Below are 27062 nucleotides of genomic sequence, written 5' to 3'. Positions count from 1 at the left end.
GAAATACCAATGTCTGCTTCGTTCATAATTATAGGTTGACCTTTGGCCGAAATACCAATGTCTGCTTCGTTCATAATTATAGGTTGACCTTTGGCCGAAATACTAATGTCTGCTTTGTTCAGAATTGTAGGTTGACCTTTGGCCCAAATACTAATGTCTGCTTCGTTCAGAATTATAGGTTGACCTTTGGCCGAAATATTTTGTTAATGACATTATCACTCGTTGAGAGATTATTTTTTTTTCAGTATTAAAGCAGTAGAAAAGTGAAACTGTTCCTCCGATTCCATTCGTATTTAACATTTGGTTGAAGGCGACCTCAACAGCATCTGTTCACCGACTTTCATCGTAACTGGTTTATCCAGTTCCTCGAAACATCTTATGACGTCAAGAAAGCCAGACGGACAACTGTGCTTTATACACAGACACGTACATTATCACCTACGCGAGCTTATTGTTATTGCTACTTAGATACGTCAAACACAAAACATGTAAAGTACACACAATAGAGAGTATGGGCGCCAACCGTTACAAACAGATTTATTTATTTCATCCAGTTTCAGCAAATATGCAGAAGGTTTACGTAACGTGTTTGTGTCTCACAGCACTCGTAAAAACCTTTTCGACACCGAAAAACCATCAATATAGAGTTTGCTTTGTACGGTGAGATCAACTCGCTTGACTGAACGCTCTAATTCTCTAGGGAGAAATACGTGTTTGTTTTGTAACTGATGGTGCTATGAACACTAAGCAATAAAACTGCAGTTCGTTTCTTCCACGAAAAGTCACAGAAACTTACAACATCGAGTGGTTCCTCTTCAAAAATCACGCATAATTATCTATCTGCACTAGATTTGAAATACAACAAAATTATACAACATTCACAATATATCAAATTACCAATACAAATACACCATGAATTATTACTATTAAATGGACAAAGTATACAATATTTACAAGTTGTGAAGCTTCGATATTTGTTTTAACCTGAACTGATGGTCTGTACTTCATGTAAAGTTATACAGTTCGATTCGTTAACTCTTTAAATTTTGTTGTATCTTATAAAACGCACACAACTAATTTATTATTTTTAAATAACCACACGTTGTTATCACAATTTCAGTCTTGAAGTTAACTTTGAATACCACTTCCAGGAAACCACCAGTTCTTGTTTTTGTCAGTGTTCTGTAAGTCGATAATATTAATACAGTTCAGACAACTAGGATAAAATGTAGTAACGTTCGAAAATACCCCATGTAAATGTGTAATAACGGACTAAAGTACCTTGTGTGAAGATGTAGTAACTGATCGTCCACGTGTGTAACAGTACAAACTAACATTTATTAGGCTTAAGTAATGATACAAGCTACTTTGTTTAAGAAATTAATGGTAATACGAGAGGGTCTATGTGATTAATATTAAATTCAGATAACAGCAAACCATAATGTTAATACGAGAGGGTCTATGTGATTAATATTAAATTCAGGTAACAGCAAACCATAATGGTAATACGAGAGGGCCTATGTGATTAATATTAAATTCAGATAACAGCAAACCATAATGGTAATACGAGAGGGCCTATGTGATTAATATTAAATTCAGATAACAGCAAAGCATAATGGTAATACGAGAGGGTCTATGTGATCAATATTAAATTCAGATATTAGCAAACCATAATGGTAATACGAGAGGGCCTATGTGATTAATATTAAATTCAGATAACAGCAAAGCATAATGGTAATACGAGAGGGTCTATGTGATCAATATTAAATTCAGATATCAGCAAACCATAATGGTAATACGAGAGGGTCTATGTGATTAATATTAAATTCAGATAACAGCAAAGCATAATGGTAATACGAGAGGGTCTATGTGATTAATATTAAATTCAGATAACAGCAAACCATAATGGTAATACGAGAGGGCCTATGTGATTAATATTAAATTCAGATAACAGCAAACCATAATGGTAATACGAGAGGGTCTATGTGATTAATATTAAATTCAGATAACAGCAAAGCATAATGGTAATACGAGAGGGCCTATGTGATTAATATTAAATTCAGATAACAGCAAAGCATAATGGTAATACGAGAGGGCCTATGTGATTAATATTAAATTCAGATAACAGCAAACAGAGTTCATGCAAAACTAAAGTAAAGGAGTTGACATAAAGAAGTTCATGCAATTTCACGTTCCGTGATTTTTATTAATAACAACAAATGTCTTGACTCTTGTGTATAACAAAATGACATGAGTATCGTACAGTAGATATACCACTAGAGGAAATCACTTGCTTAAAAAACTAATTCTGTTACAAGCTCCAAAAGAACATACCCAAAAATATTTCTTCACACCCAATGTTTGGGGTATGATCAAATACAATTATATACTTCCTGAAAAGGTTTTACATTTATATTTTTATATACTTAAATATTTGTAATTTTTGTTTCAAAAATAAATAACTAAGGAAGAACACATGATTACTGTCATATGTTATTAAATAAATAACTAAGAAAGAACACATGATTACTGTCATATGTTATTAAATAAATAACTAAAGAAAAACACATGATTACTGTCATATGTTATTAAATAAATAACTAAGAAAGAACACATGATTACTGTCATATGTTATTAAATAAATAACTAAGAAAGAACACATGATTACTGTCATATGTTATTAAATAAATAACTAAGGAAGAACACATGATTACTGTCATATGTTATTAAATAAATAACTAAGGAAGAACACATGATTACTGTCATATATTATTAAATAAATAACTAAGAAAGAACACATGATTACTGTCATATGTTATTAAATAAATAACTAAAGAAAAACACATGATTACTGTCATATGTTATTAAATAAATAACTAAGGAAGAACACATGATTACTGTCATATGTTATGAAACAAATAACTAAAGAAAAACACATGATTACTGTCATATGTTATTAAATAAATAACTAAGGAGGAACACATGATTACTGTCATATGTTATTAAATAAATAAATAAAGAAGAACACATGATTACTGTCATATGTTATTAAATAAATAACTGAGGAAGAACACATGATTATTGCCATATGTTAATAAATAAATAACTAAGGAAGAACACATGATTATTGTCATATGTTATTTTGGACATTTTTATATGTGAAAAAGTATAGGGGCAATCAGCTGATAACAAATTTTCAGAACATAAATGTTTACTAATTAATCACAATAAATACTCGAGTAATACATTTTTTTGTTTGTGTTATTGATTTGAAACGAAATTTGCCTACTGGCAAAATACTACTTCTAATACTGGCAACATGCCACTTTTAATACTGGCAACATGCCACTTCTAATACTGGCAACATGCTACTTCTAATACTGGCAACATGCTACTTCTAATACTGACAACATACTACTTCTAATACTGACAACATACTACTTCTAATACTGGCAGCATGCTACTTCTAATACTGACAACATACTACTTCTAATACTGACAGCATGCTACTTCTAATACTGGCAACATGCTACTTCTAATACTGGCAACATGCTACTTCTAATACTGGCAGCATGCTACTTCTAATACTGACAACATACTACTTCTAATGCTGATGACATACTGCTTCTAATGCTGATGACATTGCAACAAGCTCTAATGCTGATGACGTGCTTTAAGCTAACTAATGCTGACGACATGCTACTTCCTAATGCTGGCAGCGTGCTACTTCTAATACTGAATGACATACTGGCTTCTAATACTGAATGACATACTACTTCTTAATACTGGCTGGATGACATGCTACTTCTAATGACTGACAACATGCTGGCTACTTAATGCTGACGGCATGCTGGCTTCTAATACTGGCAACATGCTACTTCTAATGCTGGCATGCAATACTACTTCTAATGCTGACTGGCAGCATGCTAGCTTCTAATACTGAATGACGTACTTAAAGCTAATGCTGGTGCGTGCTACTTCTAATACTGACAACATACTACTTCTAATACTGACAACATACTACTTCTAATACTGACAACATACTACTTCTAATACTGGCGACATGCTACTTCTAATACTGACAACATACTACTTCTAATACTGACAACATACTACTTCTAATACTGACAACATACTACTTCTAATACTGACAACATACTACTTCTAATACTGGCAACATGCTACTTCTAATACTGGCAGCATACTACTTTTAACATCACAACGTTTATTTCCGTGGTTTGCTGAAATAATTTAACAGAATTCAACACAATATAACAAATAACATACAAAATATTATATATGTTTAGAAGACTCCGTTAAAATTTATAAATTATTACGTTTATTACTCCGAGGAATTTCCCCAGAACACAGGAGGCATCAAAATTGGACACTTAAGAAAGCCTAACCCTTACAGGTCCTAATAATTACTGTACAGTGGCAGTATTATCTTTCATACCTATCTCTTATAGGTCCTAATAATTACTGTATAGTGGCAGTATTAGCTTTCATACCTAACCCTTATAGGTCCTAATAATTACTGTATTGTGGCAGTATTAGCTTTCACACCTAACCCTTATAGGTCCTAATAATTACTGTATAGTGGCAGTATTAGCTTTCACACCTAACCCTTATAGGTCCTAATAATTACTGTACAATGGCAGTATTAGCTTTCATACCTAACCCTTATAGGTTCTAATAATTACTGTACAGTGGCAGTATTAGCTTTCATACCTAACCCTTATAGGTCCTAATAATTACTGTACAGTGGCAGTATTAGCTTTCATACCTATCCCTTATAGGTCCTAATAATTAATGTATAGTGGAAGTATTAGCTTTCATACCTAGCCCTTATAGGTCCTAATAATTACTTTACAGTGGCAGTATTAGCTTTCATACCTAATCCTTATAGGTCCTAATAATTACTGTATAGTGGCAGTATTAGCTTTCATACCTAACCCTTATAGGTCCTAATAATTACTGTATAGTGGCAGTATTAGCTTTCACACCTAACCCTTATAGGTCCTAATAATTACTGTACAATGGCAGTATTAGCTTTCTTACCTAACCCTTATAGGTTCTAATAATTACTGTACAGTGGCAGTATTAGCTTTCATACCTAACCCTTATAGGTCCTAATAATTACTGTACAGTGGCAGTATTAGCTTTCATACCTATCCCTTATAGGTCCTAACAATTACTTTACAGTGGCAGTATTAATCAGTGATGACGAGAAACCCACTTGTTGAGAAATTTATATGCAAAAACGGCTCGTTTGGGCTGAGAAAACACTTTACATAGAAGAGCGAACATAGAAGAGTTCGCTCTTCTATGTAAAGTGTTTTCTCAGCCCAAACGAGCCGTTTTTGCATATAAAAGTGGCAGTATTAGCTTTCATACCTAACCCTTATAGGTCCTAATAAGTAATGTATAGTGGCAGTATTAGCTTTCATACCTAGCCCTTATAGGTCCTAATAATTACTTTACAGTGGCAGTATTAGTTTTCATACCTAACTTTTATAGGTCCTAATAATTACTGTACAGTGGCAGTATTAGCTTTCATACCTAACCCTTATAGGTCCTAATAATTACTGTATTAGCTTTCATATCTTGGCATTTAATAATGTTTTCTCATTGTTAATGTAACAGAGGTAGATAGCCTACGTATGAATGTAATTAATAATACGTGTTGAGGTGGTGTGTATTTTATTCAAGTGGACACAATTAATAATATCACATAAAACTCACTTATTGCCGGCATTAGCACAGTTGGATCATGGAGTTTTGCTTTGTTGAGCATAGGCAGGACTTCGTCCAGAATGTCTGACTTTTCTAACTTGTCAATGATTGTTTCCACACAAGTAAGGGCATTGGCCTGGACCTACAGAAAATATTTCAAGCAACCAATAATAACACACCTAACACGTAGTGATGGGTATAAAACAATACAATAACCTAACCTAACTCGTAAGGAAAGGTATAAAGTAATACAATAACCTTACTGGTAGTGAAAAATATTAAACAGTACAATAATCTAACCTAACTAATAGTGAAGAGCATAAAGTAATAAAATAACCTAACTTCACTGGTAGGGAAAAGTATAAAACAATACAATAAACTAATTGTTTGTGAACGATGTAAAGTCATACAATAACGTAACGTAGTGAGCAATATTAAACAATAGAATAACCTAATCTAACTAGTAGTGAACGGTATAAAGTAACACAATAACGTAACGTAGTGAGCAATATTAAACAATAGAATAACCTAATCTAACTGGTAGTGAACGGTATAAAGTAACACAATAACGTAACGTAGTGAGCAATATTAAACAATAGAATAACCTAATCTAACTGGTAGTGAACGGTATAAAGTAACACAATAACGTAACGTAGTGAGCAATATTAAACAATAGAATAACCTAATCTAACTGGTAGTGAACGGTATAAAGTAACACAATAACGTAACGTAGTGAGCAATATTAAACAATAGAATAACCTAATCTAACTGGTAGTGAACGGTATAAAGTCATACAATAACGTAACGTAGTGAGCAATATTAAACAATAGAATAACCTAATCTAACTGGTAGTGAACGGTATAAAGTAACACAATAACGTAACGTAGTGAGCAATATTAAACAATAGAATAACCTAATCTAACTGGTAGTGAACGGTATAAAGTAACACAATAACGTAACGTAGTGAGCAATATTAAACAATAGAATAACCTAATCTAACTGGTAGTGAACGGTATAAAGTAACACAATAACGTAACTGGTAGCACACAATATAAAACAATACCATAGCCTAGTCTAACTGGTAATGAACAAGATTAAACAATACCATAGCCTAGTCTAACTGGTAATGAACAATATAAAACAATTTCAAGATTTCTGATATGTTCTCCAAATCAATCTAAAATAAAATGCACCCAGTAACAGAATGATATATCTCAGAACCAACAAACTAGAAACCAGGTTTCGTTACCCGTCTTAGGCAAAGTACAGATAACCCATTTTGTAGTATTGTGCGTGATTGTATAGAAACGAACAGAATATAACATCAGTGTAGGAATTGTATAGAAACGAGCAGAATATAGCATCAGTGTAGGAATTGTATAGAAACGAACAGAATATAACATCAGTGTAGGAATTGTATAGAAACGAGCAGAATATAACATCAGAGTAGGAATTGTATAGAAACGAACAGAATATAACATCAGAGTAGGAACTGTATAAAAACGAACAGAATATAACGTCAGTGTAGGTATTGTATAGAAACAAACAGAATATAACATCAGTGTAGATATTGTATAGAAACGAACAGAATATTACATCAGTGTAGGTATTGTATAGAAACGAACAGAATATAACATCAGTGTAGGAATTGTATAGAAACGAACAGAATATAACATCAGTGTGGGTATTGTATAGAAACGAACAGAATATAACATCAGTGTGGGTATTGTATAGAAACGAACAGAATATAACATCAGTGTGGGTATTGTATAGAAACGAACAGAATATAACATCAGTGTGGGTATTGTATAGAAACGAACAGAATATAACATCAGTGTAGATATTGTATAGAAACGAACAGAATATAACATCAGTGTAGGTATTGTATAGAAACGAACAGAATATAACATCAGTGTAGGTATTGTATAGAAACGAACAGAAGGTAACATCAGAGAAGGAATGGTGTAGAAACGAACAGAATATAACATCAGTGTAGGAACTGTATAGAAACGAACAGAATATAACATCAGTGTAGGTATTGTATAGAAACGAACAGAATATAACATCAGTGTAGGAATTGTATAGAAACGAACAGAAGGTAACATCAGTGTGGGTATTGTATAGAAACGAACAGAATATAACATCAGTGTGGGTATTGTATAGAAACGAACAGAATATAACATCAGTGTAGGTATTGTATAGAAACGAACAGAAGGTAACATCAGAGAAGGAATGGTGTAGAAACGAACAGAATATAACATCAGTTTAGGAACTGTATAGAAACGAACAGAATATAACATCAGTGTAGGTATTGTATAGAAACGAACAGAATATAACATCAGTGTAGGAATTGTATAGAAACGAACAGAATATAACATCAGTGTGGGTATTGTATAGAAACGAACAGAATATAACATCAGTGTAGATATTGTATAGAAACGAACAGAAGGTAACATCAGAGTAGGAATGGTGTAGAAACGAACAGAATATAACATCAGTGTAGGAACTGTATAGAAACGAACAGAATATAACATCAGTGTAGGAATTGTATAGAAACGAACAGAATATAACATCAGTGTGGGTATTGTATAGAAACGAACAGAATATAACATCAGTGTGGGTATTGTATAGAAACGAACAGAATATAACATCAGTGTAGATATTGTATAGAAACGAACAGAATAAAACATCAGTGTAGATATTGTATAGAAACGAACAGAATATAACATCAGTGTAGATATTGTATAGAAACGAACAGAATATAACATCAGTGTAGGTATTGTATAGAAACGAACAGAATATAACATCAGAGTAGGAATTGTGTAGAAACGAACAGAATATAACATCAGTGTAGGAATTGTATAGAAACAAACAGAATATAACATCAGTGTGGGTATTGTATAGAAACGAACAGAATATAACATCAGTGTGGGTATTGTATAGAAACGAACAGAATATAACATCAGTGTAGATATTGTATAGAAACGAACAGAATATAACATCAGTGTAGATATTGTATAGAAACGAACAGAATATAACATCAGTGTAGGTATTGTATAGAAACGAACAGAATATAACATCAGTGTAGGTATTGTATAGAAACGAACAGAATATAACATCAGAGTAGGAATTGTGTAGAAACGAACAGAATATAACATCAGTGTAGGAACTGTATAGAAACGAACAGAATATAACATCAGTGTAGGAATTGTATAGAAACAAACAGAATATAACATCAGTGTGGGTATTGTATAGAAACGAACAGAATATAACATCAGTGTGGGTATTGTATAGAAACGAACAGAATATAACATCAGTGTAGGAATTCTATAGAAACGTACAGAATATAACATCAGTGTAGGAATTGTATAGAAACGAACAGAATATAACATCAGAGTAGGAATTGTATAGAAACGAACAGAATATAACATCAGTGTAGGAACTGTATAGAAACGAACAGAATATAACATCAGAGTAGGTATTCTATAGAAACAAACAGAATATAACATCAGTGTGGGTATTGTATAGAAACGAACAGAATATAACATCAGTGTAGGAATTCTATAGAAACGTACAGAATATAACATCAGAGTAGGAATTGTATAGAAACGAACAGAATATAACATCAGTGTAGGAACTGTATAGAAACGAACAGAATATAACATCAGAGTAGGTATTCTATAGAAACAAACAGAATATAACATCAGTGTGGGTATTGTATAGAAACGAACAGAATATAACATCAGTGTAGGAATTCTATAGAAACGTACAGAATATAACATCAGTGTAGGAATTGTATAGAAACGAACAGAATATAACATCAGAGTAGGAATTCTATAGAAACGAACAAAATATAACATCAGTGTAGGAACTGAATAGAAACGAACAGAATATAACATCAGTGTAGGTATTGTATAGAAACGAACAGAATATAACATCAGTGTAGGAACTGTATAGAAACGAACAGAATATAACATCAGTGTAGATATTGTATAGAAACGAACAGAATATAACATCAGTGTAGGTATTGTATAGAAACGAACAGAATATAACATCAGTGTAGGAATTCTATAGAAACGAACAGAATATAACATCAGTGTAGGAACTGTATAGAAACGAACAGAATATAACATCAGAGTAGGTATTGTATAGAAACGAACAGAATATAACATCAGTGTAGGAATTCTATAGAAACGAACAGAATATAACATCAGTAGAGGAACTGTATAGAAACGAACAGAATATAGCATCAGTGAAGGTATTGTATAGAAAAGAACAGAATATAACATCAGTGTAGATATTGTATAGAAACGAACAGAATATAACATCAGTGTAGATATTGTATAGAAACGAACAGAATATAACATCAGTGTAGGTATTGTATAGAAACGAACAGAATATAACATCAGTGTAGGTATTGTATAGAAACGAACAGAATATAACATCAGTGTAGGAATTGTGTAGAAACGAACAGAATATAACATCAGTGTAGGAACTGTATAGAAACGAACAGAATATAACATCAGTGTAGGAATTGTATAGAAACAAACAGAATATAACATCAGTGTGGGTATTGTATAAAAACGAACAGAATATAACATCAGTGTGGGTATTGTATAGAAACGAACAGAATATAACATCAGTGTAGGAATTTTATAGAAACGTACAGAATATAACATCAGTGTAGGAATTGTATAGAAACGAACAGAATATAACATCACAGTAGGAATTGTATAGAAACGAACAGAATATGACATCAGTGTAGGAACTGTATAGAAACGAACAGAATATAACATCAGAGTAGGTATTCTATAGAAACAAACAGAATATAACATCAGTGTGGGTATTGTATAGAAACGAACAGAATATAACATCAGTGTGGGTATTGTATAGAAACGAACAGAATATAACATCAGTGTAGGAACTGTATAGAAACGAACAGAATATAACATCAGTGTAGGTATTGTATAGAAACGAACAGAATATAACATCAGTGTAGGAATTGTATAGAAACGAACAGAAGGTAACATCAGTGTGGGTATTGTATAGAAACGAACAGAATATAACATCAGTGTGGGTATTGTATAGAAACGAACAGAATATAACATCAGTGTAGGTATTGTATAGAAACGAACAGAATATAACATCAGTGTGGGTATTGTATAGAAACGAACAGAATATAACATCAGTGTAGATATTGTATAGAAACGAACAGAATATAACATCAGTGTAGGAATTGTATAGAAACGAACAGAATATAACATCAGTGTAGATATTGTATAGAAACGAACAGAAGGTAACATCAGAGTAGGAATGGTGTAGAAACGAACAGAATATAACATCAGTGTAGGAACTGTATAGAAACGAACAGAATATAACATCAGTGTAGGAATTGTATAGAAACGAACAGAATATAACATCAGTGTGGGTATTGTATAGAAACGAACAGAATATAACATCAGTGTGGGTATTGTATAGAAACGAACAGAATATAACATCAGTGTAGATATTGTATAGAAACGAACAGAATAAAACATCAGTGTAGATATTGTATAGAAACGAACAGAATATAACATCAGTGTAGATATTGTATAGAAACGAACAGAATATAACATCAGTGTAGGTATTGTATAGAAACGAACAGAATATAACATCAGAGTAGGAATTGTGTAGAAACGAACAGAATATAACATCAGTGTAGGAATTGTATAGAAACAAACAGAATATAACATCAGTGTGGGTATTGTATAGAAACGAACAGAATATAACATCAGTGTAGATATTGTATAGAAACGAACAGAAGGTAACATCAGAGTAGGAATGGTGTAGAAACGAACAGAATATAACATCAGTGTAGGAACTGTATAGAAACGAACAGAATATAACATCAGTGTAGGAATTGTATAGAAACGAACAGAATATAACATCAGTGTGGGTATTGTATAGAAACGAACAGAATAAAACATCAGTGTAGATATTGTATAGAAACGAACAGAATATAACATCAGTGTAGATATTGTATAGAAACGAACAGAATATAACATCAGTGTAGGTATTGTATAGAAACGAACAGAATATAACATCAGAGTAGGAATTGTGTAGAAACGAACAGAATATAACATCAGTGTAGGAACTGTATAGAAACGAACAGAATATAACATCAGTGTAGGAATTGTATAGAAACGAACAGAATATAACATCAGTGTGGGTATTGTATAGAAACGAACAGAATAAAACATCAGTGTAGATATTGTATAGAAACGAACAGAATATAACATCAGTGTGGGTATTGTATAGAAACGAACAGAATATAACATCAGTGTAGATATTGTATAGAAACGAACAGAAGGTAACATCAGAGTAGGAATGGTGTAGAAACGAACAGAATATAACATCAGTGTAGGAATTGTATAGAAACGAACAGAATATAACATCAGTGTAGGAATTGTATAGAAACGAACAGAATATAACATCAGTGTGGGTATTGTATAGAAACGAACAGAATATAACATCAGTGTGGGTATTGTATAGAAACGAACAGAATATAACATCAGTGTAGATATTGTATAGAAACGAACAGAATATAACATCAGTGTAGATATTGTATAGAAACGAACAGAATATAACATCAGTGTAGATATTGTATAGAAACGAACAGAATATAACATCAGTGTAGGTATTGTATAGAAACGAACAGAATATAACATCAGAGTAGGAATTGTGTAGAAACGAACAGAATATAACATCAGTGTAGGAATTGTATAGAAACAAACAGAATATAACATCAGTGTGGGTATTGTATAGAAACGAACAGAATATAACATCAGTGTGGGTATTGTATAGAAACGAACAGAATATAACATCAGTGTAGATATTGTATAGAAACGAACAGAATATAACATCAGTGTAGATATTGTATAGAAACGAACAGAATATAACATCAGTGTAGGTATTGTATAGAAACGAACAGAATATAACATCAGTGTAGGTATTGTATAGAAACGAACAGAATATAACATCAGAGTAGGAATTGTGTAGAAACGAACAGAATATAACATCAGTGTAGGAATTGTATAGAAACGAACAGAATATAACATCAGTGTAGGAATTGTATAGAAACAAACAGAATATAACATCAGTGTGGGTATTGTATAGAAACGAACAGAATATAACATCAGTGTGGGTATTGTATAGAAACGAACAGAATATAACATCAGTGTAGGAATTGTATAGAAACGAACAGAATATAACATCAGTGTAGGAATTGTATAGAAACGAACAGAATATAACATCAGAGTAGGAATTGTATAGAAACGAACAGAATATAACATCAGTGTAGGAACTGTATAGAAACGAACAGAATATAACATCAGAGTAGGTATTCTATAGAAACAAACAGAATATAACATCAGTGTGGGTATTGTATAGAAACGAACAGAATATAACATCAGTGTAGGAATTCTATAGAAACGAACAGAATATAACATCAGTGTAGGAATTGTATAGAAACGAACAGAATATAACATCAGTGTAGGAACTGTATAGAAACGAACAGAATATAACATCAGGTAGGTATTGTATAGAAACAAACAGAATATAACATCAGTGTGGGTATTGTATAGAAACGAACAGAATATAACATCAGTGTAGGAATTCTATAGAAACGAACAGAATATAACATCAGTGTAGGAATTGTATAGAAACGAACAGAATATAACATCAGAGTAGGAATTGTATAGAAACGAACAGAATATAACATCAGTGTAGGAACTGTATAGAAACGAACAGAATATAACATCAGTGTAGGTATTGTATAGAAACGAACAGAATATAACATCAGTGTAGGAACTGTATAGAAACGAACAGAATATAACATCAGTGTAGATATTGTATAGAAACGAACAGAATATAACATCAGTGTAGGTATTGTATAGAAACGAACAGAATATAACATCAGTGTAGGAATTGTATAGAAACGAACAGAATATAACATCAGTGTAGGAACTGTATAGAAACGAACAGAATATAACATCAGTGTAGGTATTGTATAGAAACGAACAGAATATAACATCAGTGTAGGAATTGTATAGAAACGAACAGAATATAACATCAGTAGAGGAACTGTATAGAAACGAACAGAATATAGCATCAGTGTAGGTATTGTATAGAAACGAACAGAATATAACATCAGTGTAGATATTGTATAGAAACGAACAGAATATAACATCAGTGTAGATATTGTATAGAAACGAACAGAATATAACATCAGTGTAGGTATTGTATAGAAACGAACAGAATATAACATCAGTGTAGGTATTGTATAGAAACGAACAGAATATAACATCAGAGTAGGAATTGTGTAGAAACGAACAGAATATAACATCAGTGTAGGAACTGTATAGAAACGAACAGAATATAACATCAGTGTAGGAATTGTATAGAAACAAACAGAATATAACATCAGTGTGGGTATTGTATAAAAACGAACAGAATATAACATCAGTGTGGGTATTGTATAGAAACGAACAGAATATAACATCAGTGTAGGAATTGTATAGAAACGAACAGAATATAACATCAGTGTAGGAATTGTATAGAAACGAACAGAATATAACATCACAGTAGGAATTGTATAGAAACGAACAGAATATAACATCAGTGTAGGAATTGTATAGAAACGAACAGAATATAACATCAGTGTAGGTATTGTATAGAAACAAACAGAATATAACATCAGTGTGTAGGTATTGTATAGAAACGAACAGAATATAACATCAGTGTGGGTATTGTATAGAAACGAACAGAATATAACATCAGTGTAGGAACTGTATAGAAACGAACAGAATATAACATCAGTGTAGGTATTGTATAGAAACGAACAGAATATAACATCAGTGTAGGAATTGTATAGAAACGAACAGAATATAACATCAGTGTGGGTATTGTATAGAAACGAACAGAATATAACATCAGTGTGGGTATTGTATAGAAACGAACAGAATATAACATCAGTGTAGGTATTGTATAGAAACGAACAGAATATAACATCAGAGTAGGAATGGTAGAAACGAACAGAATATAACATCAGTGTAGGAACTGTATAGAAACGAACAGAATATAACATCAGTGTAGGTATTGTATAGAAACGAACAGAATATAACATCAGTGTAGGAATTGTATAGAAACGAACAGAATATAACATCAGTGTAGATATTGTATAGAAACGAACAGAATATAACATCAGAGTAGGAATGGTGTAGAAACGAACAGAATATAACATCAGTGTAGGAATTGTATAGAAACGAACAGAATATAACATCAGTGTAGGAATTGTATAGAAACGAACAGAATATAACATCAGTGTGTGGGTATTGTATAGAAACGAACAGAATATAACATCAGTGTGGGTATTGTATAGAAACGAACAGAATATAACATCAGTGTAGATATTGTATAGAAACGAACAGAATATAACATCAGTGTAGATATTGTATAGAAACGAACAGAATATAACATCAGTGTAGATATTGTATAGAAACGAACAGAATATAACATCAGTGTAGGTATTGTATAGAAACGAACAGAATATAACATCAGAGTAGGAATTGTATAGAAACGAACAGAATATAACATCAGTGTAGGAATTGTATAGAAACAAACAGAATATAACATCAGTGTGGGTATTGTATAGAAACGAACAGAATATAACATCAGTGTGGGTATTGTATAGAAACGAACAGAATATAACATCAGTGTAGATATTGTATAGAAACGAACAGAATATAACATCAGTGTAGATATTGTATAGAAACGAACAGAATATAACATCAGTGTAGGTATTGTATAGAAACGAACAGAATATAACATCAGTGTAGGTATTGTATAGAAACGAACAGAATATAACATCAGAGTAGGAATTGTATAGAAACGAACAGAATATAACATCAGTGTAGGAACTGTATAGAAACGAACAGAATATAACATCAGTGTAGGAATTGTATAGAAACAAACAGAATATAACATCAGTGTGGGTATTGTATAGAAACGAACAGAATATAACATCAGTGTGGGTATTGTATAGAAACGAACAGAATATAACATCAGTGTAGGAATTCTATAGAAACGTACAGAATATAACATCAGTGTAGGAATTGTATAGAAACGAACAGAATATAACATCAGTGTAGGAATTGTATAGAAACGAACAGAATATAACATCAGTGTAGGAATTGTATAGAAACGAACAGAATATAACATCAGAGTAGGTATTCTATAGAAACAAACAGAATATAACATCAGTGTGGGTATTGTATAGAAACGAACAGAATATAACATCAGTGTAGGAATTGTATAGAAACGAACAGAATATAACATCAGTGTAGGAATTGTATAGAAACGAACAGAATATAACATCAGTGTAGGAATTGTATAGAAACGAACAGAATATAACATCAGAGTAGGTATTCTATAGAAACGAACAGAATATAACATCAGTGTGGGTATTGTATAGAAACGAACAGAATATAACATCAGTGTAGGAATTGTATAGAAACGAACAGAATATAACATCAGTGTAGGAATTGTATAGAAACGAACAGAATATAACATCAGTGTAGGAATTGTATAGAAACGAACAGAATATAACATCAGTGTAGGAACTGTATAGAAACGAACAGAATATAACATCAGTGTAGGTATTGTATAGAAACGAACAGAATATAACATCAGTGTAGGAATTGTATAGAAACGAACAGAATATAACATCAGTGTAGATATTGTATAGAAACGAACAGAATATAACATCAGTGTAGGTATTGTATAGAAACGAACAGAATATAACATCAGTGTAGGAATTGTATAGAAACGAACAGAATATAACATCAGTGTAGGAATTGTATAGAAACGAACAGAATATAACATCAGAGTAGGTATTGTATAGAAACGAACAGAATATAACATCAGTGTAGGAATTCTATAGAAACGAACAGAATATAACATCAGTAGAGGAACTGTATAGAAACGAACAGAATATAGCATCAGTGTAGGTATTGTATAGAAACGAACAGAATATAACATCAGTGTAGATATTGTATAGAAACGAACAGAATATAACATCAGTGTAGATATTGTATAGAAACGAACAGAATATAACATCAGTGTAGGTATTGTATAGAAACGAACAGAATATAACATCAGTGTAGGTATTGTATAGAAACGAACAGAATATAACATCAGTGTAGGAATTGTATAGAAACGAACAGAATATAACATCAGTGTAGGAATTGTATAGAAACGAACAGAATATAACATCAGTGTAGGAATTGTATAGAAACGAACAGAATATAACATCAGTGTGGGTATTGTATAAAACGAACAGAATATAACATCAGTGTGGGTATTGTATAGAAACGAACAGAATATAACATCAGTTTAGGAATTCTATAGAAACGTACAGAATATAACATCAGTGTAGGAATTGTATAGAAACGAACAGAATATAACATCAGTGTAGGAATTGTATAGAAACGAACAGAATATAACATCAGTGTAGGAACTGTATAGAAACGAACAGAATATAACATCAGAGTAGGTATTCTATAGAAACAAACAGAATATAACATCAGTGTGGGTATTGTATAGAAACGAACAGAATATAACATCAGTGTGGGTATTGTATAGAAACGAACAGAATATAACATCAGTGTAGGAATTCTATAGAAACGAACAGAATATAACATCAGTGTAGGAATTGTATAGAAACGAACAGAATATAACATCAGTGTAGGAATTGTATAGAAACGAACAGAATATAACATCAGTGTAGGAACTGTATAGAAACGAACAGAATATAACATCAGAGTAGGTATTGTATAGAAACGAACAGAATATAACATCAGTGTAGGAATTCTATAGAAACGAACAGAATATAACATCAGTGTAGGTATTGTATAGAAACGAACAGAATATAACATCAGTGTAGGAACTGTATAGAAACGAACAGAATATAACATCAGTGTAGATATTGTATAGAAACGAACAGAATATAACATCAGTGTAGGTATTGTATAGAAACGAACAGAATATAACATCAGTGTAGGAATTGTATAGAAACGAACAGAATATAACATCAGTGTAGGAATTGTATAGAAACGAACAGAATATAACATCAGAGTAGGTATTGTATAGAAACGAACAGAATATAACATCAGTGTAGGTATTGTATAGAAACGAACAGAATATAACATCAGGGTAGTAATTGTATAGAAACGAACAGAATATAACATCAGTGTAGGTATTGCATAGAAACGAACAGAATATAACATCAGTGTGGGTATTGTATAGAAACGAACAGAATATAACATCAGAGTAGGAATTGTATAGAAACGAACAGAATATAACATCAGTGTGGGTATTGTATAGAAACGAACAGAATATAACATCAGTGAAGGTATTGTATAGAAACGAACAGAATATAACATCAGTGTAGGAATTGTATATAAACGAACAGAATATAACATCAGTGTAGGAATTGTATAGAAACAAACAGAATATAACATCAGTGTGGGTATTGTATAGAAACGAACAGAATATAACATCAGTGTAGATATTGTATAGAAACGAACAGAATATAACATCAGTGTAGATATTGTATTAAAACGAACAGAATATAACATCAGTGAAGGTATTGTATAGAAACGAACAGAATATAACATCAGTGTAGGAATTGTATAGAAACGAACAGAATATAACATCAGTGTAGGAATTGTATAGAAACAAACAGAATATAACATCAGTGTGGGTATTGTATAGAAACGAACAGAATATAACATCAGTGTGGGTATTGTATAGAAACGAACAGAATATAACATCAGAGTAGGAATTGTATAGAAACGAACAGAATATAACATCAGTGTAGGAATTGTATAGAAACGAACAGAATATAACATCAGTGTAGGTATTGTATAGAAACGAACAGAATATAACATCAGTGTGGGTATTGTATAGAAACGAACAGAATATAACATCAGTGTAGGTATTGTATAGAAACGAACAGAATATAACATCAGTGTAGGAATTGTATAGAAACGAACAGAATATAACATCAGTGTAGGTATTGTATAGAAACGAACAGAATATAACATCAGTGTAGGAATTGTATAGAAACGAACAGAATATAACATCAGTGTAGGAATTGTATAGAAACGAACAGAATATAACATCAGTGTAGGAACTGTATAGAAACGAACAGAATATAACATCAGTGTAGGTATTGTATAGAAACGAACAGAATATAACATCAGTGTAGGAATTGTATAGAAACGAACAGAATATAACATCAGTGTAGGTATTGTATAGAAACGAACAGAATATAACATCAGTGTAGGAACTGTATAGAAACGAACAGAATATAACATCAGTGTAGATATTGTATAGAAACGAACAGAATATAACATCAGTGTAGGTATTGTATAGAAACGAACAGAATATAACATCAGTGTAGGAATTGTATAGAAACGAACAGAATATAACATCAGTGTAGGAACTGTATAGAAACGAACAGAATATAACATCAGAGTAGGTATTGTATAGAAACGAACAGAATATAGCATCAGTGTAGGTATTGTATAGAAACGAACAGAATATAACATCAGGGTAGTAATTGTATAGAAACGAACAGAATATAACATCAGTGTAGGTATTGCATAGAAACGAACAGAATATAACATCAGTGTGGGTATTGTATAGAAACGAACAGAATATAACATCAGAATAGGAATTGTATAGAAACGAACAGAATATAACATCAGTGTGGGTATTGTATAGAAACGAACAGAATATAACATCAGTGTAGGTATTGTATAGAAACGAACAGAATATAACATCAGTGTAGGAATTGTATATAAACGAACAGAATATAACATCAGTGTAGGAATTGTATAGAAACAAACAGAATATAACATCAGTGTGGGTATTGTATAGAAACGAACAGAATATAACATCAGTGTAGATATTGTATAGAAACGAACAGAATATAACATCAGTGTAGATATTGTATAAAAACGAACAGAATATAACATCAGTGAAGGTATTGTATAGAAACGAACAGAATATAACATCAGTGTAGGAATTGTATATAAACGAACAGAATATAACATCAGTGTAGGAATTGTATAGAAACAAACAGAATATAACATCAGTGTGGGTATTGTATAGAAACGAACAGAATATAACATCAGTGTGGGTATTGTATAGAAACGAACAGAATATAACATCAGAGTAGGAATTGTATAGAAACGAACAGAATATAACATCAGTGTAGGAATTGTATAGAAACGAACAGAATATAACATCAGAGTAGGTATTCTATAGAAACAAACAGAATATAACATCAGTGTGGGTATTGTATAGAAACGAACAGAATATAACATCAGTGTGGGTATTGTATAGAAACGAACAGATTATAACATCAGTGTAGGAATTCTATAGAAACGAACAGAATATAACATCAGTGTAGGTATTGTATAGAAACGAACAGAATATAACATCAGTGTAGGAATTCTATAGAAACGAACAGAATATAACATCAGTGTAGGTATTGTATAGAAACGAACAGAATATAACATCAGTGTAGGAATTGTATAGAAACGAACAGAATATAACATCAGTGTAGATATTGTATAGAAACGAACAGAATATAACATCAGTGTAGGTATTGTATAGAAACGAACAGAATATAACATCAGTGTAGGAATTGTATAGAAACGAACAGAATATAACATCAGTGTAGGAACTGTATAGAAACGAACAGAATATAACATCAGTGTAGGTATTGTATAGAAACGAACAGAATATAACATCAGTGTAGGTATTGTATAGAAACGAACAGAATATAACATCAGTGTAGGTAATTGTATAGAAACGAACAGAATATAACATCAGTGTAGGTATTGTATAGAAACGAACAGAATATAACATCAGTGTAGGTATTGTATAGAAACGAACAGAATATAACATCAGTGTAGGAATTGTATAGAAACGAACAGAATATAACATCAGTGTGGGTATTGTATAGAAACGAACAGAATATAACATCAGTGTAGATATTGTATAGAAACGAACAGAATATAACATCAGTGTAGATATTGTATTAAAACGAACAGAATATAACATCAGTGAAGGTATTGTATAGAAACGAACAGAATATAACATCAGTGTAGGAATTGTATATAAACGAACAGAATATAACATCAGTGTAGGAATTGTATAGAAACAAAACAGAATATAACATCAGTGTAGGTATTGTATAGAAACGAACAGAATATAACATCAGTGTAGGATATTGTATAGAAACGAACAGAATATAACATCAGTGTAGGATATTGTATAGAAACGAACAGAATATAACATCAGTGTAGGTATTGTATAGAAACGAACAGAATATAACATCAGTGTAGGAATTGTATATAAACGAACAGAATATAACATCAGTGTAGGAATTGTATAGAAACAAACAGAATATAACATCAGTGTGGGTATTGTATAGAAACGAACAGAATATAACATCAGTGTAGGTATTGTATAGAAACGAACAGAATATAACATCAGTGTAGGTATTGTATAGAAACGAACAGAATATAACATCAGTGTAGGAATTGTATAGAAACGAACAGAATTTAACATCAGTGTAGGAATTGTATAGAAACGAACAGAATATAACATCAGTGTGGGTATTGTATAGAAACGAACAGAATATAACATCAGAGTAGGAATTGTATAGAAACGAACAGAATATAACATCAGAGTAGGTATTCTATAGAAACAAACAGAATATAACATCAGTGTAGGTATTGTATAGAAACGAACAGAATATAACATCAGTGTGGGTATTGTATAGAAACGAACAGAATATAACATCAGTGTAGGAATTGTATAGAAACGAACAGAATATAACATCAGTGTAGGAATTGTATAGAAACGAACAGAATATAACATCAGTGTAGGTATTGTATAGAAACGAACAGAATATAACATCAGTGTGGGTATTGTATAGAAACGAACAGAATATAACATCAGTGTGGGTATTGTATAGAAACGAACAGAATATAACATCAGTGTAGGAATTGTATAGAAACGAACAGAATATAACATCAGTGTAGGTATTGTATAGAAACAGGCAGAATATAACATCAGTGTAGGAATTGTATAGAAACGAACAGAATATAACATCAGTGTAGGTATTGTATAGAAACGAACAGAATATAACATCAGTGTAGGAATTGTATAGAAACGAACAGAATATAACATCAGTGTAGATATTGTATAGAAACGAACAGAATATAACATCAGTGTAGGTATTGTATAGAAACGAACAGAATATAACATCAGTGTAGGAATTGTATAGAAACGAACAGAATATAACATCAGTGTAGGAATTGTATAGAAACGAACAGAATATAACATCAGAGTAGGTATTGTATAGAAACGAACAGAATATAGCATCAGTGTAGGTATTGTATAGAAACGAACAGAATATAACATCAGGGTAGTAATTGTATAGAAACGAACAGAATATAACATCAGTGTAGGTATTGCATAGAAACGAACAGAATATAACATCAGTGTGGGTATTGTATAGAAACGAACAGAATATAACATCAGTGTAGGAATTGTATAGAAACAGAACAGAATATAACATCAGTGTGGGTATTGTATAGAAACGAACAGAATATAACATCAGTGTAGATATTGTATAGAAACGAACAGAATATAACATCAGTGTAGATATTGTACGAACAGAAACGAACAGAATATAACATCAGTGTAGGTATTGTATAGAAACGAACAGAATATAACATCAGTGTAGGAATTGTATATAAACGAACAGAATATAACATCAGTGTAGAAACACAGAATTGTATAGAAACAAACAGAATATAACATCAGTGTATTGGTGTTGTAGAAACGACGAACAGAATATAACATCAGTGTAGATATTGTATAGAAACGAACAGAATATAACATCAGTGTAGATATTGTATAAAAACGAACAGAATATAACATCAGTGTAGGTATTGTATAGAAACGAACAGAATATAACATCAGTGTAGGAATTGTATAGAAACGAACAGAATATAACATCAGTGTAGGAATTGTATAGAAACGAACAGAATATAACATCAGTGTGGGTATTGTATAGAAACGAACAGAATATAACATCAGTGTAGGTATTGTATAGAAACGAACAGAATATAACATCAGTGTAGGAATTGTATAGAAACGAACAGAATATAACATCAGTGTAGGAGCTGTATAGAAACGAACAGAATATAACATCAGAGTAGGTATTCTATAGAAACAAACAGAATATAACATCAGTGTGGGTATTGTATAGAAACGAACAGAATATAACATCAGTGTGGGTATTGTATAGAAACGAACAGATTATAACATCAGTGTAGGAATTCTATAGAAACGTACAGAATATAACATCAGTGTAGGAATTGTATAGAAACGAACAGAATATAACATCAGAGTAGGAATTCTATAGAAACGAACAGAATATAACATCAGTGTAGGAACTGTATAGAAACGAACAGAATATAACATCAGTGTAGGTATTGTATAGAAACAGAACAGAATATAACATCAGTGTAGGAATTCTATAGAAACGAACAGAATATAACATCAGTGTAGGTATTGTATAGAAACGAACAGAATATAACATCAGTGTAGGAACTGTATAGAAACGAACAGAATATAACATCAATGTAGGTATTGTATAGAAACGAACAGAATATAACATCAGTGTAGGAATTCTATAGAAACGAACAGAATATAACATCAGTGTAGGAATTCTATAGAAACGAACAGAATATAACATCAGTGTAGGAACTGTATAGAAACGAACAGAATATAACATCAGTGTAGATATTGTATAGAAACGAACAGAATATAACATCAGTGTAGATATTGTATAGAAACGAACAGAATATAACATCAGTGTAGGTATTGTATAGAAACGAACAGAATATAACATCAGTGTAGGTATTGTATAGAAACGAACAGAATATAACATCAGAGTAGGAATTGTGTAGAAACGAACAGAATATAACATCAGTGTAGGAACTGTATAGAAACGAACAGAATATAACATCAGTGTAGGAATTGTATAGAAACAAAAAGAATATAACATCAGTGTAGGAATTGTATAGAAACGAACAGAATATAACATCAGTGTGGGTATTGTATAGAAACGAACAGAATATAACATCAGTGTAGAATTGTATAGAAACGAACAGAATATAACATCAGTGTAGGTATTGTATAGAAACGAACAGAATATAACATCAGTGTAGGTATTGTATAGAAACGAACAGAATATAACATCAGTGTAGGAATTGTATAGAAACGAACAGAATATAACATCAGTGTAGGAATTGTATAAACGAACAGAATATAACATCAGTGTAGGAATTGTATAGAAACAAACAGAATATAACATCAGTGTAGGTATTGTATAGAAACGAACAGAATATAACATCAGTGTGGGTATTGTATAGAAACGAACAGAATATAACATCAGTGTAGGAATTGTATAGAAACAACAGAATATAACATCAGTGTAGGAATTGTATAGAAACGAACAGAATATAACATCAGTGTAGGAATTGTATAGAAACGAACAGAATATAACATCAGTGTAGGAATTGTATAGAAACGAACAGAATATAACATCAGAGTAGGTATTGTATAGAAACAACAGAATATAACATCAGTGTGGGTATTGTATAGAAACGAACAGAATATAACATCAGTGTGGGTATTGTATAGAAACGAACAGAATATAACATCAGTGTAGGAATTCTATAGAAACGTACAGAATATAACATCAGTGTAGGAATTGTATAGAAACGAACAGAATATAACATCAGTGTAGAATTGTATAGAAACGAACAGAATATAACATCAGTGTAGGAATTGTACAGAAACGAACAGAATATAACATCAGTGTGGGTATTGTATAGAAACGAACAGAATATAACATCAGTGTAGGTATTGTATAGAAACGAACAGAATATAACATCAGAGTAGGTATTTTATAGAAATGATACAGAATATAACATCAGTGTAGGAATTCTATAGAAACGAACAGAATATAACATCAGTGTAGGTATTGTATAGAAACGAACAGAATATAACATCAGTGTAGGAATTGTATAGAAACGAACAGAATATAACATCAGTGTAGATATTGTATAGAAACGAACAGAATATAACATCAGTGTAGGTATTGTATAGAAACGAACAGAATATAACATCAGTGTAGGAATTGTATAGAAACGAACAGAATATAACATCAGTGTAGGAATTGTATAGAAACGAACAGAATATAACATCAGTGTAGGTATTGTATAGAAACGAACAGAATATAACATCAGTGTAGGAATTCTATAGAAACGAAAAGAATATAACATCAGTGTAGGTATTGTATAGAAACGAACAGAATATAACATCAGTAGAGGAATTGTATAGAAACGAACAGAATATCAACATCAGTGTAGGAATTGTATAGAAACGAACAGAATATAACATCAGTGTAGATATTGTATAGAAACGAACAGAATATAACATCAGTGTAGATATTGTATAGAAACGAACAGAATATAACATCAGTGTAGATATTGTATAGAAACGAACAGAATATAACATCAGTGTAGGTATTGTATAGAAACGAACAGAATATAACATCAGTGTAGGAATTGTGTAGAAACGAACAGAATATAACATCAGTGTAGGAATTGTATAGAAACGAACAGAATATAACATCAGTGTAGGAATTGTATAGAAACGAACAGAATATAACATCAGTGTGGGTATTGTATAGAAACGAACAGAATATAACATCAGTGTGGTATTTGTATAGAAACGAACAGAATATAACATCAGTGTAGGAATTGTATAGAAACGAACAGAATATAACATCAGTGTAGGAATTGTATAGAAACGAACATAATATAACATCAGTGTAGGAATTGTATAGGAACGAACAGAATATAACATCAGAGTAGGAATTGTATAGAAACGAACAGAATATAACATCAGTGTAGGTATTGTATAGAAACGAACAGAATATAACATCAGTGTAGGGTATTGTATAGAAACGAACAGAATATAACATCAGTGTGGGTATTGTATAGAAACGAACAGAATATAACATCAGTGTAGGAATTGTATAGAAACGAACAGAATATAACATCAGTGTAGGAATTGTAGAAACGAACAGAATATAACATCAGTGTGGGAATTGTATAGAAACGAACAGAATATAACATCAGTGTAGGAATTGTATAGAAACGAACAGAATATAACATCAGTGTAGGTATTGTATAGAAACGAACAGAATATAACATCAGTGTAGGACATTGTATAGAAACGAACAGAATATAACATCAGTGTAGGAATTGTATAGAAACGAACAGAATATAACATCAGTGTAGATATTGTATAGAAACGAACAGAATATAACATCAGTGTAGGTATTGTATAGAAACGAACAGAATATAACATCAGTGTAGGAATTGTATAGAAACGAACAGAATATAACATCAGTGTAGGAATTGTATAGAAACGAACAGAATATAACATCAGTGTAGGTATTGTATAGAAACGAACAGAATATAACATCAGTGTAGGAATATAACATGTAGTAGGAAATAGAAAACAGAATATAACATCAGTGTAGGTATTGTATAGAAACGAACAGAATATAACATCAGTGTAGGAATTGTATAGAAACGAACAGAATATAACATCAGTGTAGGTATTGTATAGAAACGAACAGAATATAACATCAGTAGAAGTAGAATATAACATCAGAATTGTATAGAAACGAACAGAATATAACATCAGTGTAGGTATTGTATAGAAACGAACAGAATATAACATCAGTGTAGGAATTGTATAGAAACGAACAGAATATAACATCAGTGTAACATAGAAACAGAATATAACATCAGTGAGGAATTGTATAGAAACGAACAGAATATAACATCAGTGTAGGTATTGTATAGAAACGAACAGAATATAACATCAGTGTAGGTATTGTATAGAAACGAACAGAATATAACATCAGTGTAGGAATTGTATAGAAACGAACAGAATATAACATCAGTGTAGGTATTGTATAGAAACGAACAGAATATAACATCAGTGTAGGTATTGTATAGAAACGAACAGAATATAACATCAGTGTAGGAATTGTATAGAAACGAACAGAATATAACATCAGTGTAGGTATTGTATAGAAACGAACAGAATATAACATC

General features: G+C 31.5%; 2 protein-coding genes across 2 annotated transcripts in view; one reads left to right on the top strand and one right to left on the bottom strand.

Annotated features, from left to right (window-relative positions):
* LOC143230112 (SCY1-like protein 2) overlaps positions 1 to 27062 on the top strand; it is a 457312-nt gene that overhangs the window by 96022 nt on the left and 334228 nt on the right. The gene's annotated exons all lie outside the window — the stretch shown is intronic.
* Positions 1 to 27062, bottom strand: part of LOC143228453 (SCY1-like protein 2) — a 196509-nt gene that overhangs the window by 28087 nt on the left and 141360 nt on the right. Inside the window, exon 7 of the mRNA XM_076459710.1 lies at positions 5746 to 5878. Within this exon, the coding sequence (XP_076315825.1) occupies positions 5746 to 5878 (133 nt within the window). The remainder of the gene's footprint in view (positions 1 to 5745; positions 5879 to 27062) is intronic.

Source organism: Tachypleus tridentatus, chromosome 10, assembly GCF_004210375.1.
Source record: "Tachypleus tridentatus isolate NWPU-2018 chromosome 10, ASM421037v1, whole genome shotgun sequence".
Lineage (NCBI taxonomy): Eukaryota > Metazoa > Arthropoda > Merostomata > Xiphosura > Limulidae > Tachypleus > Tachypleus tridentatus.
The sequence above is the reverse complement of the archived record's forward strand: the minus strand, read 5'-3'. Positions and strand labels throughout refer to the sequence as shown.